The following is a 19,504-nucleotide window of genomic DNA, read 5'->3' as shown; positions in this document are numbered from 1 at the left end:
TTAATTAAGTACTCGTTTTGCCAACTTTTAAATGTAGTCATGTTAAAAGATTAATTTTATCATTAAAGAAAAAATTGACTCGTGCGACGCTATATTTTCATGTGATGACAATAATTTTTTAATTGTGTTCCAAAAAAAGACAATAAAAATTTTTAAACGCTTTTTATTAATTCAAAATGTTACTCTATTTCCAGATAATATTGTCTGACTTTTTCAGATTTGTATATTCTAGCTCCCATGATTAGATGATACTACTATTCACCATTTTATTAGATCCAACTACCGCCAACTACATTTACTATGACTCAAATTACCATGTAAAAAAAAAACTTTTTAGGTCACTAGACAGTCAAAACTTCAAAACATAAATAGTCCCATTAGACTTAACAAAACATAGCTACTATATATAAAGACGCTATATTTTCATGATGTTGGAGCTTCAAAATGATATTTCATCTAAAAGTAAGGAGGTAGTAAAGAAGGATAAGTAAATAAATATAAAGACGAAGTCAAACAAATTGAGGGAGTGAGTGTCAAAGTGGTTCATGATGTCAGCGAAGAACAGTCCCGTGACTCTTCAGATGATGTCCTTTATCCGTACATGTTCACATGTACTTTGGTGGTTTTGTTTACACAAGTCAACGCCGAAATCTATACTATACTAAAAGGTAAATATGGAGAGATTCTAGCCTATCCACGTCACCAAAAATATTCATCCAATCACAACATTTCCTTAATACACGTCAGACGTGCTTGAATTTCTTTATATATGTTTGGGCTTCGTATGCATGCGACTTTTTCTTTGGGCTTCACTATCACGCGAAATGCATTTCTCTGGGCTTCACTATCATTACGCCGAATGAACGCCTCTATCTCTTCGTCTTCTTCACTTGAAATCACAGCTATTCAGTTCTATCGCCACTTCTCCACAATCAATACTGCACTATATCTCGATCCATCAATTTCTACTTTATGATTTCGTTTCAGTTTACTCTTTTCCTCCTACTTTATATACTCATTTTCTTTCCCGAGTACAAATCAAACCCTAGAACATCTCTAAAACAAATCATGATAATGGGGATTGCGGAAAGAGACAACATATGGAGTTCAGTTTGGAGAATTCTTTTGAAGGTTATCATCCTCGGTGATAGCGGGTGATCTCCTTTTCTCTTCCCTTCTTTTCGATTTTTATTTTGTCCACTGATGAAGAGATTATGATGTTTTATTCTTTTGTGTCAGGGTTGGCAAGACATCGTTGATGAATCAGTACGTTTCTAAAAACAAACACACAGATCTATTATGGTAGCTTTATCCTTTTCTAATTAATATGAAATTCGATTTTGGGTTGTTAGGTTTGTGAATCGCAAGCTTAGTAATCAGTATAAAGCCACGATTGGAGCAGATTTATTGACTAAAGACGAAGATGCGGAGGGATTGACCGTTGAGGAGTTGGAGAGTACGCCAGAGACTCCACCGGCCCACCGTTTGAAAACAGAGACGGCGAAGGCGCCGGCCAGGGAGAGAAAGGAGCAGAAGCCGCGAGGTTTCTTCTCCGGGAAGCAGAGGGTTTGATCTAACCGAGTAAAGCTATGAACTTTTCCAACACCCGGTTCCATGGATAAGAAAAAATGATTTGTGGCTCCAGTGCTCTGCTGAAACGTCCCTTTCCCCGCCATCATTTACATATTATACCGTCCTCGCCAGTGGAGCTCAAACGTCTCTTCCCCTCAAAGTTTGGTCACTTCTTTGGTTGGCCACGAAGGCATTCAGGTATGCTACAGTTTGTTAATCGCTAGATTGATATTTACAATAACGAGTTTAAATGCCAAGCGTTTTCTGGTGCTTTTTAAAAGAGGAGAATCAAATGATTGACCTGGAACCGCTTGATGTTCTCTTGACAATCTCTCTAATACTATTTATCTTGGCTTTTTATTTGTTACTATTTTCTGAAATCTTTTAATAGTTTTTTCAGCTTCTGGAAGCTCTTTTTTTGTAGAATGTAGGCAGCAGCCAGCACATAGAGATTATGGTAACAAAATGTATTACAAACTCTAACAACATCAAAGAATCCAAGTATAACAAAGGTAGTCAAGTCATCAGCATTTGCTTATACGCTTTTTCTCTTCATAACGAGCTTCTACGCTATATTAAATCCAATTCCACTGGTTTGTTGGTCGGTACATTGCAATATGGTTTAGAGCTTCTGTGAATCATAACTGTTGTACATTTTCATGTAGATGACAGTGTAACAGCGATAACTACAAATAACTGGATTTGTATTCCGGTTGTGCTTATTATGTTCTATTCCGTACGGCTCTTGCATGGAGAATGCTCTACGGACAGATATTGAAAACCATTGTTGTTTTGTCCTTAGGAAAAACTCTGATCAAAACGTTTAATAAGCTAAACTCAATCGCATTTACAAGTAATTATAGAAAGTTTTCTACAATCTTAGTTTCAACATGTCCGTTCAAAATGTGAGTTTGGTAATTGTATTTTGTGTTCTTTATATATTCCAGGCGTCAATTGATCCATCAACGCAGAAGGTTTCTGTTTGTTGCAGATGCTAATAGTTCTTAACTACGGAGCTCTGGACTGCAGTCAAGTATTCATCAAGCTGTTAAAGCTAAAAAATTTAGTATATTCGATTCAGTTTGGTTTGCATAGGTTTATTAACATAAAAAGAATCCCTTCTAAGGAACTGGGTAATGGATAATTCTTAGCCATAAGTGAAATCCGATTTCTATTCGGTTTATGTGAAATTGTGAAAGAAAATCGTTGGTACAATGATGGTTAATTTTAAGTCAATTACAAGGAAGCCACAAAGAAGAACCATAAAACGGCTTTGATGGTATGCAGCTCAGAAGTATTCTATGTCCCAAAACACTTTTTGTGAGTTTTTTTTGAGCAAAGACATCCTTTTATTTGTATTTAGTTAATAACTAGCAAAGCGGGTTACGAAATACAAACTTTTGTGTTATATTGCCAAAATCTTTAAGAATAAAATTCCTTCTCTGCTAAATTAAAGTAGAAAACATTAAATATAAAGTTAATAATAGATAGTATATTACAATTTGGAAACACACCTAGAAGGGTAAATAAAAATAGAACCAGAAACTATATTATAATTTGTTCCCATGTATTATTTGTGATAGAATTTTAACATTTTAATTAAAATGACCCAAACTGTATATACAATTACAACTGGTAAATTCGTAAAATATAAGCATAAATATAAATTTGAAAAAGTAAAAAGTAAAAATGATTACATTAAAAATTGTGAAAAATAACTCAATTTATTTTCATTGTATTTGTTATGTTTTTTCTTTCCAAAGACAACTCCAAATTCTCTCTCGAGAGTAAATATTTGATTTGTTATGTTAATTGTGTTATTAATCTACTCTACAGTAACATAAATTCTATGATACAATTGAAAAATAAACCCAAATAAAAATCTGGAAATATGACAAATATTCCATTTAAATTAGAAACAGTAAAACTGTTCCAAATTTAGTTATCTTACAATATTAAAAGAAGAATAAGCTCAAAGCTCAGGGCATCCACGTAGGATTAATAAAATCATCCAATCATTATGTGACATGTCAGCCAAAACTACACACTCATCTCACCCATGTACAATTTACAACTACGCGAAACCTTTCCATCTTCTCCACGAGTCCTTCTCCAATTTGTCGTTGCAAAAATTGTTACATCTTCCATAAATTCTGCGTCAGTTTAGCTTTTTAACTCACTTCTTCATTCAATTTCTTCTGACCGTCGCTTTCTCTCCCTTGGATAAAGCATTCTACATCCAATCTCCAAGATCCAGATTTCTCTTCAGATGTCGTAACATGATCTCGACCCTTGGCAGTTTTCTCTTTGCAGTGGCCGGACCTTGAAGTGCGGTGCAGATCCAGCACACGGCGGACGACTACTGTCCCTTATCGGAAAAAGCTTTATCTCCATGTATGTATATGACGATATAAACAGTGGAGGAACAATGAACCTAGAATTTTATTGCATTGACATATGTTATTGAAGGTATGACAACTTTAGATCTCTCTATTTTTCGGTTTAAGTATTTCGTTTCCCCTTTTCTATTTCTTTGGAAAATATTAGAGTCCATAAGTCCGAAAAAGATTATTGTGCACATATTTCTTGATTTTCCGTAACTTCTCATGTTTTGATATTGAGGCACCGTAGAGTACTATGCCAGCTTTGATATTGCTTTTGTGGGCTGCAGCTAAAGCTTACAAACTTATAGTGACTATGTTAGCTTTGATAAACGTTCAAAGAAGGATGCTTATACACGCACTTGGAGCAGATATTATACTAAGGAATCCAGAGAAACGTCTCAAAGGTGCAGTGGAATGAGCTAAAGAGATAGTTCTCAAGACAAAGAATACTTATATGTTACAGCAATTTTATAAAACAGCTAATCCAAAGGTAAGAAACGGTATCAAGAGCATTTAATGTTTTATCCTAGCTTCGGTTTTGTGGCCTAATTAGCTCTTTTCCTTTTTGGTAAGATCCCCTTTGAAGCTACATGACCAGAGATCTGAGAATATACAAAGATGATGTCGAATTGGAACTGGTGGTATTAAAGTCTTTCTCTATCTCTTGCTTTTGGTTTTCTGGTTTAACCTTGTGATAACTTTACTCTAAACATCCTTAAAACATAAAACTTAGGTCGTTGGTGTTGAAAGAAGTGTGATTTCTGAAGACCGTACTGGTAAGGAGAATTCATCAGTCATACTAATTCAAAACTTTTCAAACTGGGATTTTTCACTTTGGCTTCTTCCTTATAGAACACTACTACATGTTTTGCATGTTATGTACAGGAATTCGTGGATGTTAAGCTACTTGATGAAGTGTTTTTAAGGATAGAAATAATCTCACCTAATTGGAAATCAACAATCCTAGCTGATACAACTCTATCCAAAAATAAAAGAGGATGATTCAAAATGCTTATATAAGGTAGCAACGAGGAAACAATTGCGACGGAGATAAGACTACCATTGTAGAAAGGATTGTTGCTGCTGGTATATATAATAATCTCTTAATACTCCTTTCTTCTACATAACGTTATTGGGTTGGTACTTTGGGGGGGGAACATAAAACATACATCAGGTCGAGATTTCATCTGGAGCTGCTGTAGTTGCAGCAATCAGCTTGGCTAAAAGGGCTGCGAATGCAGGAAAACTCATCATGGTAAGTAAATAATATATTTCAATTTCTTGTAATCATGTTACTGGTTCAGTTTTTGAGCTTTCGGGTTTACTAAGAAGTATGTGACACAAGAGAAAGTGATGGAATAGCTTCTGTGTAGGTCAGATGAATTGAAATAAAGAGGATTTGATATACCAATGCTATCTGAACTGATGGAGCTGGAGGCTATGAAATCAAGTTCTCAGCTAAACCATATGGTGCATCCTCGGTTCTTAAATTGAAAGATGAATTAGGGAAGACGGTTTTGGATCTGGTGAAGAATATTATGGATCCAAATTTCTCTGTCAAATTGAATGGTCGTGTTCAGTTCTCCTCAAATAGCAATGCTGAGTTGAATGATCTTATCTATTACTTCTGAGTTTAATTTGACAAATATTCAGCAAGATGGAAGTAGCTCTCACCGCTTATCTCGCATTTTCAGAGGTGAATTTCTCACTGAGTTTTAATGTCTTTTTTTTTTCGATTTGATGCAGTGTTTTTTCCCTCTTTTATTTTAACAAGGTTTGACAGTGAAGTATTAACACAGGTAACAGTACTAGCACGTGAGGTAAAATCTTATTTCATTTTTACATTTTGAGTAGTTTGTGTTCTCATACTCAAACAACTGTTTATTTTGATTCCACCATTCCTGAAAAACCAGGCTCGTGCATTCATCAAGTAAACAAAACACGAAGCGAAAAGCTAAGTATAGAGAGACCTCTACAAGGAGAACCTTCTGTCTTTGTTGATAGGCAGTGATCATCAACACAAACGAACAACAGACTCTCTATACATAGATCACGCGGAACAATTTCAGAGCTTCTTACTCAGTTTTCGCCACTGGAACTGGAATCAATGTGATGTTCTCCGTGTACCTCAGATTTGTCGACAAATCTACTACCTTTTCTGATATCTCTATTGAATTGCAGGTTATGGTTTTGAAGGAATAAGACACAGATTAATCTCTGAGGAAGCAAAAGCCACAACCAAGTACTTTATTTCCTGATCTGAAACATCTTATATCCTATGTAAAGTAGATGTCTCTTTGATGACCTGAAGAACATATAAATTGTTTCTGTGTTGTGAGTAAATATTCTTTTTAGTTTTTACTGCATGTGGTCAAGAAAAAGATTACACAGTTTGTAATGTGGAATGATACGACAATTAGTCTATTGATTTTTAAAATCGGGAGGGTTCAAGTTCTTCTATCCCCAACCCTACCCCTGACGCAATAAGTAACTCTTTGTTTATTTACTATTTAAATAATATGTGATTTTGTGGTCTTCCAGTCTTTATAAATGAAATTAGAAGTTGACATATAACAATTAAGATCAATTTCACAGTTTAGTAAGAAAATGATTTTGCAATCATTGTGATTTCAATTGTTCTTAATTCCACAACTTTCCAAAAGCAGATAAAACGAATAGATATAGATACTCGAATTATATTATAAAAACTTAGGGAACAATGTAAAAGAGAATATAATTTTCAATAGCATAAGTAAAAACTTATTGCTAGAAAAATGGAAACTCAATTATTCAAAGTTTAAATTAGTTGTGAATTTAACAGTTGTGTTGTTTGACAAAAACAGTTTAAATTTTTTATGTTTATCTGAGGATTTTTATTTCTATAATCGATACCATTATATATATATATACACATTCAAATATATATACTAAAAAATTAAATTAAATTAAAAATAATAAAATGACACAAATTTAAAATATGTAATCCGCGCGTAGCGCGGAAAATAGCTCTAGTTGAAATAATGAGGAGGCAAGTTAGGTTAGGAGGAGTTTTCAACCTTTCTTCGTTATTGTGACATAAACATGTTATGAAAATAAGTGTTACGTAAAATATATCTAAAGCATAAAAGAAACAAAGTAGACATAATTTAGAAAATAAGTCATGCAAAAAAGACCCAATCAAATGCTGAAGGTCCTTAGACTTTGTGGTCTTGAATCGCAGAAAGCCTTAACCCACAAAACAGCGTGACAGACTGAGAGTCGTTGTGATCAGCACGTTTTGCAGTAGTCCCAAGTTGCTTGATGCTTGGATGTTTCGTTACTTTTCTTGTTTTGGGTTGGCTTCAAGTTCAACCTCATTATTTTAATCAATAATAAAAAAAAAGAGACCATAAAGCAAGCATACAATTCCCATTTGATGTACGAGGCCTATCAGTTTATTGTTTTGTCAAATGTTCTTTTTATTTTAGTAATGTGAATTTTGGGGGTTTCTTATCAAATATATGTTTTATTTAACATTGCACTCCTGAAAACCACAAAATAAAATCGGTTGACCTTGGTCGCCAAACACAGTGGTTAATTCAAATATAGGTTTTAAAGTCCTCCAGATAAGTATTGTATCTTAGTAGTATGAGTTTTTTTTTTTTGGTCAAAGTAGTATGAGTTTTTCTTTTTCCTTTTTGATGGACTGGAAATTTCTAGGCCTAGGCAGTATGTTGCTTATAATTTAGCTTCCTTGAATTCAACCACCAGCCCAATTCAAATTGGGTGTTTCCTATATAGATGTCGATCCGTTGAATTATAGATACTACTTTCAACTCTAAATTAAAAGTGGTCTTTAGCAGAATTTCAGCACGATATTATCCGTCTGGACACAATTAGACCAAACCAACGTTTCTGCATGTTACTACTCCATCATCATTCCGATTCTGATGGATATGGTATTAAGTATAACTGGCTCAAGAATGTATCTTTACTGGAACAAAAATCTGCTTCAGTATGATTGAAGTGTTATCTATATTGACAAAAATTTAATCTTAAAACAACTTGAACACAATCTTAAAAATGTTAGACAAGACAATTGACATCGAAATTAGATCTCTTTAATTGTAACGACCAACAAAAAACAAATCAATTCTAATCTGCAAATCAGACGCAGAAATAAAGCATAACCTCTTCCGGTGGATAGTCTACGAATGACGAATCTAGTTTCTTTCATTGCATAGATGACCATGTATATATATATTCGTTCATGTGTTTGCTATTTAAATATAAGGAGAAAACAATAATTTTAACTATAAATAGAAGTCTCAAACAATTAATTTCAATGGAATTTAATTTGAATTTAAAATCATCAAACCAAGAAACTCATACATAAAATGACAAATCAATATTTTAATAAGAAAAGCTGCCAACAAATTACAATGGTAAAGCGCAGAACAACATCCAAGCGAGGAGAATTCAGTTTGCATTGATGTTTGTTTCTTCAAAACTCAGTTGTGGAAATCTTTGCCACTTTCATGGTTAAAAAAACGATTTTCCTTCTAGTTTTTAATTGGTTCTAATCGTTTTTGTACTAAACCAAAATCAAAATCAAAATCAAACCATAATCCGTATTATTCACTAATATAATCAACTTTTTGTACACATACATCACAAAGGAACGGATCCAAAAAAAAAGAGGACCCCCTTGGATTTCTTAACCCCACAAACGTAAGAATTTCCAAAATGGGATTAAACCGGATGGTACCGAACATTTAAACCCTAAACTTATCTCTTCACCCTTACCAATCACCAAACCACTGGAACGGTTTTCTACAAACCGGACACGTCAACTTGTAGAAACACCACGAGTCTATACACTCCACGTGAAACACGTGCTTGCATCCCACCAGAATCCTAACGACATCGTTCACTTCGAAATCCTCCAAACAAATGACGCATACATCTGCTCTGATCCCGTCACCGTCACCGCCGCATTTCTCTCCTTTCTTCGTGAGCCTCACCGCCGCCGGCAACGGCTCGCCGGATTCCTCATCGCCGATTTGTGATTTTTGATCCTTGGGGTACATCACGAAGCATAGAAGAAATATCGAACCGTAGAAAAGAACGATGAAGACGACGCATAGAAGCCTCAATAAGATTGATTCACTTCCCGTCACCGCCATCTCCGGCGAAGCAGCAACGTAGTCTCCACAGCAACTTGAAGCCATCTTCGATTCTTTATGTATAACTTTTTAAAAATATAGGGAATATTGTGATTTTTAAGATTTAACAATGATCTCTTATATAAGTGTTTAATCTTAAACGAGTGTGTAATGAACTGTTTAAAACTGAATTAACGTAATTAGTTATACTTTTGTGGAGAGAAAGGTGGCGGGAAGGATCAAGAGGGGGATATCCTTGCTAATTAATTTTAGTTAAGAGGTTAATTAATAATTAAGGCTTTGATTAAATTTATCATGAACCTTGGCGTTTCTATTCATGAATTCGACAACTGAATTTAAAATGGATTTATTATTAAGCTTGTTTGTTTTAGTCTGAAGTTTCTTTCGGTTACTCCATGATAAAATGATTTTGATCACAATATTATATTTTTTTGATCAAAAAAAGGAAAAAAGATCACAATATATATATACTAGGTTAAGATCCGCGCCTTGCGCAAGATGAATATTATATATATATTATTTTTAAATATTATATATTTTTTTACATATTATAAAATAATGAATAATTAAAAATTTAGTAACTATTATGTATATAATTAAATGAGTACAAATACTTAAATAAATTTTATTTATCCAAACAAACACTTTTTTCTATTTTATATGTTATAAAATTAAGTTTAAATGATATTAACATAGATATATAGTACATTTTTAATATTGACATCTGTTAAAAAATATTATATACTTATATTATTTTTGATCGTTTGTATTTTTTTATAACAAATTTTTTAAATCAATGATAACAATAAAAAATTTATGGGATGTTTAATAGTTTTAGTAATTTATAATTTTAAAAACATTCAGTGCAAAGTTTAAAATCTAAATATTAAGTTGTCAATAATTGTTCAAATTTTTTATCAAAAAATTTCAAATCAAATTCTAAATTAAAATACTTATGTATTTTATATGGTATATAATTTATTTAAAAAAATATTAATATGCATATATATAATATTTATTAAATGAGACTTCCTACTTATGTAATTTCGTAATCATTTGTATCTTGTTATAACATAAATTTTAAACCATGGATCACAAAAATTTCAGTGTGAGATTTTTAACAACTTTAGTCATTTATATTCTTTTTTTTAATTCAAAATATAACATATACGACAAAAATTCTAAATTTTTATTATATAGTTAATGTAGCTGTTTAATTTATTTTAAAATAAATTAAAAATGATAGAGAATAGACTAATTTTTATCAAATCTTTATTATTCAAAATCATTAATTGTCATATATACTTTAGCCACTTTAGGTAATTCTTTGATTTTTATTTAAGGAAACAATGAAAAACATTTATGATTAATTTATGGTTAGTTTAATAAAAAGCTTATTATATATTTATATGAACCAACATATTTTTCTAAGGATTCTAAAAATGATTGTGGTGATGACATGTGGATACAAAAATATATTGTAATGCTTCTCTTTTAATATATAGGGGATATATATATATATATATATTTTTTTAACCGAAAAAATATCACAATATTATCTTTAATATATTTGTACCTATTGGATCGTAGGCCCAATAAAGCGGGTAAAAGCCAATCAATTCTGTAGTACTGAGTTAAATTTGACATTACAAACGTTAGAGGTGTAAATGAATTTAAGTAAATGCTTTAAAGTCTAATAAAAAGGTGAAGCCCAATAAATTCTTCAATATACAAAGTTTAAAGGTGTAAATATCAAAGTTTGAGAAGGAAGGTATCGATTTGGGTTTGAATTAGGTCGTGAGGTTATCTAGGGTTTCGTAAAGATGCCGGCCACCGCAGGAAGAGTTCGCATGCCGGCGAACAACCGTGTTCACAGCAGCGCGGCGCTTCAGACTCACGGGATATGGCAGAGTGCGATCCGTTACGATCCCTACGCGCCGACGAGCAAGGAGAAGTCCGATGACCCTGAGAATTCCTACAATAGCTTCCAGGGTCTTCTGGCTCTCGCTCGTATCACCGGCTCCAACAACGACGAGGCTCGTGGCTCTTGCAAGAAGTGCGGCCGCGTGGGGCACTTGACGTATCAGTGTAGGAACTTCTTGAGCGCGAAGGAGGATAAGGAGAGGGAGATTGAAGCTGCTGTTGCGGCGGGGCTGGAGAAGGTTAGGAGAGGGGAGGTTGAGGAGGAAGAGAGTAGTGAGGAAGAGGAGGAGAGTGAGAGTGAGGATTCTGATGTTGATTCTGAGATTGAGAAGATTATTGCTGAGAGGTATGGGAAGAAGAAGAAGAAGAAGCGCGATGAGTCTGAGTCTGATTCGGGAGATGGGAAGAGAGTGAGGAGGTTGAAGAAGCGGAGGACGCATAAGAGGAGGAGTGGGAGTGAGTCTGAGGACGAGGGAAAAGGAAGGAGTAAGAGGAGGGGGAGGAAGAGAGATGATGATTCTGATGAAGATGATGATCGGAGACGGGTTAAGAGAAAGAGTAGAAGGGAGAAGAGGAGAAGGAGAAGCAGGCGTAATGGCTCTGATGATTCTGATTCTGATTCATCTGAGGATGATGGGAGATGTAGAAGGCAGAAGCGTAGGAGCAAAGTGGCGGCTTCTTCTGACTCCGATGTTTCAGGTGATGACAGAACACGCGTTGGAAGGGGTTCCTCTAAGCGGTCTGATGAGAAGAAGAGCAGGAAACGTCATCATAGGAGGAAAGACTGAAGTTAAGATCGATCATGTTCTGTCGTTTTTTTCGATGAATGATGAAACCTGCCTATTGGATTTGATATACATGAAGGATCTGTTTTGTGCTTATGATTAGTTTATTGATCATGTTGTTTTCTAATATGTAGGGAGTGTTTATCGAGCATGCGGTGAGTACTTAGTCTACTTTACACCTCAAGCAATATTCTCCCAATCAACCAATCTTGTGAGAATAAATCAAATCATTTCAAATTAATCAAATTGTTTACAGTTGAACTTTTCATTTTAGCCAAAGGGTTGGTAGCTAAATTAGAGTGTACTAGCTGACCCATACAAAGAGTAGAGCTTTTGAGGTCTCGAGTTCGATCATTGATGACGAAGAGTAACTATTAATCACTCTAATCTTCGGCCACAAGAACATTATGAGCTTAATTGGATCTTCTTTTGGTTAATCAGAAAACATGCAATTTTGATTTTATGCGCTGAGAAGAGGTAAACAATTATACTTTGTATGGACAAATTGATTCAAAATTTCAAATACGTCATAACCTTCTTGGTCTGATCACCGTTGATGTCAAAGGCTTAAATCATTATCTCTAACCATCCTCGTTCGCTTTAAATTCCCAACAAATCAAATTTATTGCAAATTTTCTATGAATGAGTGGTTTTCACATTTTAGGGGGATAGGATATGATTTGTTCTGGTTTCCTAATTGCTTGAAAGTTGGCTATATATAGTTTGTGGACCATCTTTTAAACACGAGAAAGAATTAGAACAACACATATAAACTAAGCTTCCGTGTTCGCTGGAAATGTCTGGTTATACTGTAACCAGTTTACTTGAAAACAATATATAAATCACATTAACATTTTGCATGAGAGAAATTAAGTTCATAATTTTGATTAATGGACAAGAGTCATAATGAGAACATTAAACATAGGTATCTACTTATTCCCTTAAACTATCTGTAATTTAAAATTTCTGTATATATATATAGTCAGGTCCTCCCGTTTCTCTTCATAGTTATAAAAAAAAACGAGAAACTTTTTCTCTTCATCTTCCTCGCTTGCTTTGCGCACCCTTTCTTTCTTCTAGCATCTGAAATTCAAAATCCTCATGCGCTTATGCTTTTCGAATAATCTATACGTAAGCTCTCTTTAATTTTTTTTTCTCTCTCTAATGAGTTGAGAGATTGATTGAAAACCTATTGATACCCGCATGCATTGCTTAGATTAATCGGAATGTATACAAGTTTTGAATTGAGAACCTAAATCTCCACTGCATTAGAGACTACTGATCTTTTACAAAATGGGATGTGTAATTAGTTGTTTTTCGTGATATATGAACCATAATTTTCATTTAGTGCATCCAACAAAAATTGATTCATTTGACCAATTATATCTGAGATTAATGGCCAAAAAACCAACATTTCAAAGTGGACATATTATCACATTAAGTCTCACATAGAAAATTTTGAAAATGTATTTTTATTATTATGAGCTAATAATTCTTCAATACCAATTGGAATCTCGTAATAAGCCAAATTAACAAATTCTTATGTCAATTTTCCTATGTTAGGAGCTATGAAGCTTTCATGTCCAAGTGATAATGTTCTGAGATTTACAGTCGCAACCCGGCTATTCTCTAGTGAATTGGTTAGCATTGACGAGAGCTGGAAGAAGAAATACATTAGTTTACCTTCTTGTCGCGGTGGTACGAGGAAGTCAGGACATTATGTGCCAGGAGTACACTTGCAAGATTCGTCAATTGCTGAGAAGATCTTGCCAAGAACAAAGACTGGAGAGAGGCTTGGCTTTGTGAGGACTTTGTTAATTGACAATTATGATAGTTACACCTTCAATATATATCAGGCACTTAGTACCATTAATGGAGGTAAATTCTTATATTTTTTTTTCTTTATTTACATATATTCAGTGGTCTTTTCAAACTCTTCTGTATCGTGTGTAGTGCCTCCTGTGGTGATTCGAAACGATGAGTGGACGTGGGAAGAAGCTTATCATTACTTATATGAAGACGCTGCTTTCGATAATATTGTTATATCACCTGGACCTGGTTCTCCCATGTGCCCATCTGATATAGGTACCACCCAAGTACCGTTAATTATAGACCCATCCACCTACCTACCTACCTACCTACCTTTGATTGTCTTTTCTCCAACTTCGCTTTGTCTTTTCAGGAATATGTCTTCGCCTTTTGCTTGAATGTCGTGATATTCCCATTCTAGGCGTCTGCCTTGGCCACCAGGTACTTCTATCTTCATAAAAGATGACATTACTTCAAAAGATATCTGAGTTTATTCCATTTGACAGGCACTGGGTTATGTCCATGGAGCTCATGTGGTGCATGCCCCAGAACCAGTCCATGGACGGTTAAGGTATTGAAATGAATTATTTTCAGCTGAAACAATTCTAAAAATTTTCAGTCAAAAAAATAAAAAATAAAACAATTATAAAATTGTTGATATTTGGTCATATGCTATCACCATTTACTTCATGTAGTGGGATTGAACATGATGGGAACATATTGTTTTCTCATATACCATCCGGGAGAAACTCTGATTTCAAGGCAGGTCTTCTACTTTTTATTAACATGCAACATTCACTGATCTCTCTAGATACAAATTAAGTTCTTGAGCTTTCAATTCTTCCAGGTTGTTAGATACCATTCGCTGATCATAGATAAGGATTCACTGCCAAAAGAACTCGTACCATTAGCGTGGACTATTAATGATGACACTGGTTCTTTCTCTGAGAAAAGGTTCCTTGTTCCTGTGAATAATTCTGTGAGCCCACCAAGGGACGGATCAATCGTTTCTGTTTCAGAAAAGTTGGAAAATCAAAGTTATTGGCCTTCGTCCCATGTTGATGGAAAACAAGATAGACACATTCTAATGGGCATCATGCACTCTACTTTTCCTCATTATGGTTTACAGGTTTTGATGTTTATTAGTTATCACATTTATACTTAGTTTCCTTCATTGTTCTGATGTCTTTGATAATCATTATTCATTCAGTTTCATCCAGAGAGTATTGCTACCACCTATGGAAGTCAAATATTCAAGAACTTCAAAGACATAACTGTGGATTATTGGAATCACTGCAAATATCCATCATTGCTACGAAGAAAGATTAATGGAACCAGTAAGCTCTTTTACATTAATAATTTCATTAGTATTACGGTATTACTATTACCTGTGGCGTTACTTCATAATTAACCTTCTTGGAGCTTTTTCTGACTAATATATTTTTATAGCAAAGATGCAGGTGCCTGGTGCTTGTGAATTGCTGAAAGAACTTTCCAGAAGTAGAAATACAGAAAACGGTTCGAGCTATAATGGTAACCCTGTGACGTCCCTCTCTACTGCCAAGAAAAATGGAGTAGACGTCTTAGAACCTAATGCAAAATTGCTGAGGTTGAAATGGAAGAAGCTTGAACGTCTTGCACATAAAGTTGGTGGAGCAAGAAATATATTCATGCAACTCTTTGGTAAAAGTAGAGGGCATGATACTTTTTGGCTGGATACTTCCTCTAGTGACAAGGTTAGTAGTATATTTCTCATGTAACTGCACTAGTTGCTAGTTGCTACTTGTGATTTGATTTTAAAGAAATGTTGATTCCAAATTTCCAATTACATTTTTTTTCCAGGCTAGAGGGCGTTTTTCATTCATGGGCGGTAAAGGTGGATCCCTCTGGAAGCAGTTGACATTCAGTTTATCTGATCAAAGGTTTTACGCATCTCACCTACTCTTTCTCTATTTGCGTAAAAGTTTATGATCTTTTATGACTTTTTGTTTTTCAGTGAGATTACATCTAAACATGGTGGACACCTTCTGATTGAAGATGCTTACAGTTCTACTGAGAAAAGATTCTTAAAAGAAGGCTTTCTAGATTTTTTACGTAAGGTATGGCGAAAGACTTTCCCCTAGTGGATATATATGTTCTGATTTGAGATCATTAAAAACTATTCAACTGTATATTTACCAGGAACTTTCATCTATCTCTTATGATGAGAAGGACTTTGAAGGGTTGCCTTTTGATTTCTATGGTGGATACGTAGGTTGTATTGGGTACGTGTTACAATATTTATACCATGAATCTCTCTCACAAGCCCTTTGCATAAATATTTTTAATGACCTTTTACTTGTATCACAGGTATGATATTAAAGTCGAATGTGGAATGCCAAATAACCGTCACAAATCCAAGGCTCCGGATGCATGTTTTTTCTTTGTAGATAACATTGTCGCCATTGATCATCATCTTGATGACGTTTATGTATTATCTCTTCACCAAGATGGCACCGTAGAAACCTCTTTCCTCAAAGATACCGAAGAGAAGCTCATTAGCATGAACGTTTCGTCTACAAGAAAGTGGAAGGATCAAACTAATCCTCCTATAGATTCATCTACAAGTTTTGTCCCTGACAAATCACGAGAGCAGTATATCAACGATGTTGAGAGGTGTATGCAGTACATCAAAGACGGGGAGAGCTACGAGCTTTGTCTCACTACTCAGAACAGATTGAAGATAGGGAACACTGATCCTTTGGGACTCTATCTACACCTCAGAGAGAGGAATCCAGCTCCATATGCAGCTTTTCTCAACTTCTCTAATGCAAATGTGTCTTTATGCTGCTCATCCCCTGAAAGGTTTCTTAAGCTAGACAGACATGGAGTGCTTGAAGCAAAGCCGATCAAGGGTACTATGGCTCGTGGCTCCACACCTGAAGAAGATGAACTTCTCAAACTGCAATTGAAACTCAGGTACCACCAAAACCTTTAAGTATCATAAGAGCACATTATAATATAAGAATAAAAAAAGTTGGTGAGAGAAAGAGATATTGCATCTCATTTGAGAATTGCTCTGAACCTCTTTTTGCCACTTGCTAGTTTATAATAGGTTCATCATTTTTCTTTTATTTAGTAATTTAGTTTTGTTAAAAATATTTATATATTAATTGTTAGATACTCAAAATGAGTCTAGAATATTTGTACTTTAACATTCATTGACGTGACCTTTCGTTCATGTAATCAGTGAGAAGAATCAAGCAGAGAATCTGATGATTGTTGACCTTCTGAGGAATGATCTTGGTCGTGTATGTGAGCCTGGCTCAGTGCATGTGCCTAACCTCATGGACGTGGAAACATATACAACAGTACACACTATGGTGAGCACGGTCCGTGGACTGAAAAAGTCAGATATTAGTCCAGTGGAATGTGTAAGAGCAGCTTTCCCTGGCGGGTCAATGACCGGTGCTCCGAAACTGAGATCGGTCGAGATTCTTGACTCGCTTGAGAAGTGTTCGAGAGGTCTTTACTCTGGCTCAATAGGGTATTTCTCATATAATGGCACATTTGATCTGAATATTGTGATAAGAACAGTGGTGATACATGAGGGTGAAGCTTCCATTGGAGCAGGAGGAGCCATCGTTGCTTTATCAAATGCGGTAGATGAGTTTGAGGAAATGGTTCTTAAGACTAGAGCTCCTGCTAATGTGGTCATTGAGTTTTGTAGAGGTGGTTCAGTAGATTTGATTGATAAATAAAATGTATATTTTTAAATAGTGATTTGATAAATGCTTTTGAAATAAACTTTATATTTTATTTTGGGTACACTTTACCTAAATGTAACCCCACTTCCTACATTTGTAGTTCTTTCACTTTCACAATTTATTTATTTAATAAGTTTTACATACAATTATTTTTTTAGTCTTTCACTTTCACAAATTGAGTACTAGATTTCTTGTACTAAGTTCAGATATCGTGTAAATGATATTCATGAATCATTTGGACGGTTGGTTGCAAAATAATTTCTGGTGACCATAAAAAAATCCATTCAAAAGGTATTACAAGTTTGGTTTCAACTTCTAATTTAGTTTAAGAGTTACAACAAGAATTGAGATATATGGATTGGATGGAAAAGTCATATAAGATATTTTTTTTTTGTCATCAAGTCATATAAGATAAGTTTGATAGGTTTAATCCGATATATACAAAGAGTATGTGTTCATATAACAGAAACGTATCCAAATCCACATATCCTTTAGATAGTTAGATAAATCAAATGAATTCATATAGTTAGTGGTAACATGACGACTTTCAAAAACACATTACATAAGAGGTTTATGGGGTTCAGTAAAATTCATGTTTTCTCATTTGTTGCCTACCGTTTTGTCAAATCATATTAATTTTTTTTATCAAAGTAATTTTGTTGAAAAAGATCTCATCTGTTAAAAGCTGATATAAAATGAATGCATGGGTTAAATGAATGGAATTAAGATATAACGATCAAAACATTCGTCTGCGTTGTGTTGTGAAATGTGTAAATTCCTTGGTGCGATATAAATACATTATTATTAACATCTAATACATTCTTGAACAAATCATCTACGGACAAGACAAGATTTTGTAATGATCTTTAGCTGTCCAGTAGAGACATGTTCGGCCAAGCTACATAAATTAATAGTCAATGATTGTAATTACACTGAAATTGAAACTAAAATCTCAGAAGAAGACACTAAAAAAACAGAAGAATATTGGTAGAAGGAGAAATTAGAAAATGGGAGACAAAATGATTGAGCATGAGATATAGTTTATTTATTCTCTCCATGAGAGTGTGTGCTTGGGCGCTTTTGCTTTCAATTTTACTAGTAAAAGTGATTTTAACTTTTTATCTGAACAGGAAGTTAAATTGTCTGCTTAACTTCAGAAACTGATTGAGATAACTAGTTACAAAATCCGAGAAGTTGGATACAGATTCTCTTTAATTTAGAAATACTACTTGCAAGAAGTGATAAACTTTTGGTTGTAGATGGTGATAACAATGTGATCTTCAACAAAACCATCAAACGAATTGCGGCCACCATTCTCATTTTTTTCGTGTTACGTTTGTGTGTAAAGGGAAAGTTCATTGCCAGAAGCTTTCTACAAACGCAGCACAGATTAAGCATTTTGAGCCGAAATGGCCCAAACAGAATGACTTAGTTTGTAGCAAAGATCGCACTCAGAATTACTAAATTCAGAGTGATACAATCCCTTTTTCCTAAGTCCCAACCCAGCTACCACTGGCATTGAGTCAGAGCCGGCCTTGACCAGAAGCAGGTCAAGCAAGTGATTCCGGCCGCCAACTATTAACTATTAATTCGGCCGCATTTTTGTCAAAAGTCTCTTTAGCATACTTGGTTAACGCCCTATTATTACCATGATGAGGTCATGAGTTCGAACCCAGTCGACCACATAATTGTTTTTGGCTTCTAGCCTCCTCATATCTAGGACCGGCTCTGCATTGAGTGACTGACTATGACTACGCCGCTTGGTTGCTTTACTGCAAGTTTACGTAGATGATTTTATTTATTTACATGTCATTTATCATTTATATTTATAATAAAACTGGTTTACTATTTTTGTCCGGTAAGGATTACGAAGATTCTCTCGTGATTTGATTGAAATGTTTATATCTACGTGAAGAAATCTTTGATCTATTTAGTTTTTGGTAGTAGAGTCTTTAGAACCTTGAATTTTTCTATTACGTATAACAAATCGCCACTACGCTAAATTAATGTACTGAAATAATAGCTCTTACGTGAGTATCTTGTCTCTGATTGTTTTGTTATTTGTTAAGAAACAACATTACAATATTACCACACACATCTTAGTCTGATATAGTCCGGAC

At 34.4% G+C, this 19,504-nt stretch overlaps 3 protein-coding genes and 1 long non-coding RNA gene across 36 annotated transcripts; 3 read left to right on the top strand and 1 right to left on the bottom strand.

The window, feature by feature from the left end:
- Positions 1–767: 767 nt before the first annotated feature.
- LOC125608053 lies at positions 768–6,393 on the top strand. Of its 32 annotated transcripts, none has more exons than XR_007339097.1 (12): positions 771–1,154; positions 1,240–1,266; positions 1,353–1,770; positions 1,997–2,084; positions 2,238–4,446; positions 4,530–4,597; positions 4,690–4,732; positions 4,842–5,211; positions 5,330–5,619; positions 5,703–5,776; positions 5,870–6,065; positions 6,138–6,393. It is a non-coding gene; the product is annotated as an uncharacterized LOC125608053 (long non-coding RNA). The 32 variants fall into 32 exon arrangements; XR_007339098.1 differs by having other exon boundaries at positions 1,973–2,084; XR_007339095.1 differs by having other exon boundaries at positions 1,964–2,084.
- A 601-nt stretch (positions 6,394–6,994) lies between these two features.
- LOC106450031 (RING-H2 finger protein ATL72-like) lies at positions 6,995–9,548 on the bottom strand. Its single transcript, XM_048777828.1, has one exon. The coding sequence runs from the start codon at positions 9,164–9,166 to the stop codon at positions 8,738–8,740; it is 429 nt and encodes a 142-aa protein (XP_048633785.1). The 5' UTR covers positions 9,167–9,548; the 3' UTR covers positions 6,995–8,737.
- A 1,272-nt stretch (positions 9,549–10,820) lies between these two features.
- Positions 10,821–12,092, top strand: LOC106450032 (CAX-interacting protein 4-like). Its single transcript, XM_013891683.3, has one exon. It carries the CDS (start codon positions 10,945–10,947, stop codon positions 11,830–11,832), a length of 888 nt encoding a protein of 295 aa, XP_013747137.2. The 5' UTR covers positions 10,821–10,944; the 3' UTR covers positions 11,833–12,092.
- Positions 12,093–12,606: 514 nt separating this feature from the next.
- LOC106448734 (aminodeoxychorismate synthase, chloroplastic-like) lies at positions 12,607–17,530 on the top strand. Of its 2 annotated transcripts, none has more exons than XM_048777826.1 (14): positions 12,607–12,754; positions 13,393–13,707; positions 13,783–13,914; positions 14,012–14,079; positions 14,145–14,209; positions 14,334–14,400; positions 14,486–14,767; positions 14,849–14,975; positions 15,088–15,374; positions 15,481–15,560; positions 15,635–15,737; positions 15,820–15,902; positions 15,988–16,596; positions 16,868–17,530. In XM_048777826.1, the coding sequence occupies exons 1-14, from the start codon at positions 12,736–12,738 to the stop codon at positions 17,376–17,378; spliced, it is 2,748 nt and encodes a 915-aa protein (XP_048633783.1). In that variant the 5' UTR covers positions 12,607–12,735; the 3' UTR covers positions 17,379–17,530. The 2 variants fall into 2 exon arrangements, with proteins under 2 accessions (XP_048633783.1, XP_048633784.1); XM_048777827.1 differs by lacking the exon at positions 12,607–12,754 and adding an exon at positions 12,814–12,960.
- The last annotated feature ends 1,974 nt before the right edge of the window (positions 17,531–19,504 follow it).

Source organism: Brassica napus, chromosome A4 (genome assembly GCF_020379485.1).
Source record: "Brassica napus cultivar Da-Ae chromosome A4, Da-Ae, whole genome shotgun sequence".
In the NCBI taxonomy this organism is placed as follows: domain Eukaryota; kingdom Viridiplantae; phylum Streptophyta; class Magnoliopsida; order Brassicales; family Brassicaceae; genus Brassica; species Brassica napus.
Note: the sequence above shows the minus strand (reverse complement) of the source record. Positions and strands in the feature narration are given on the sequence as shown.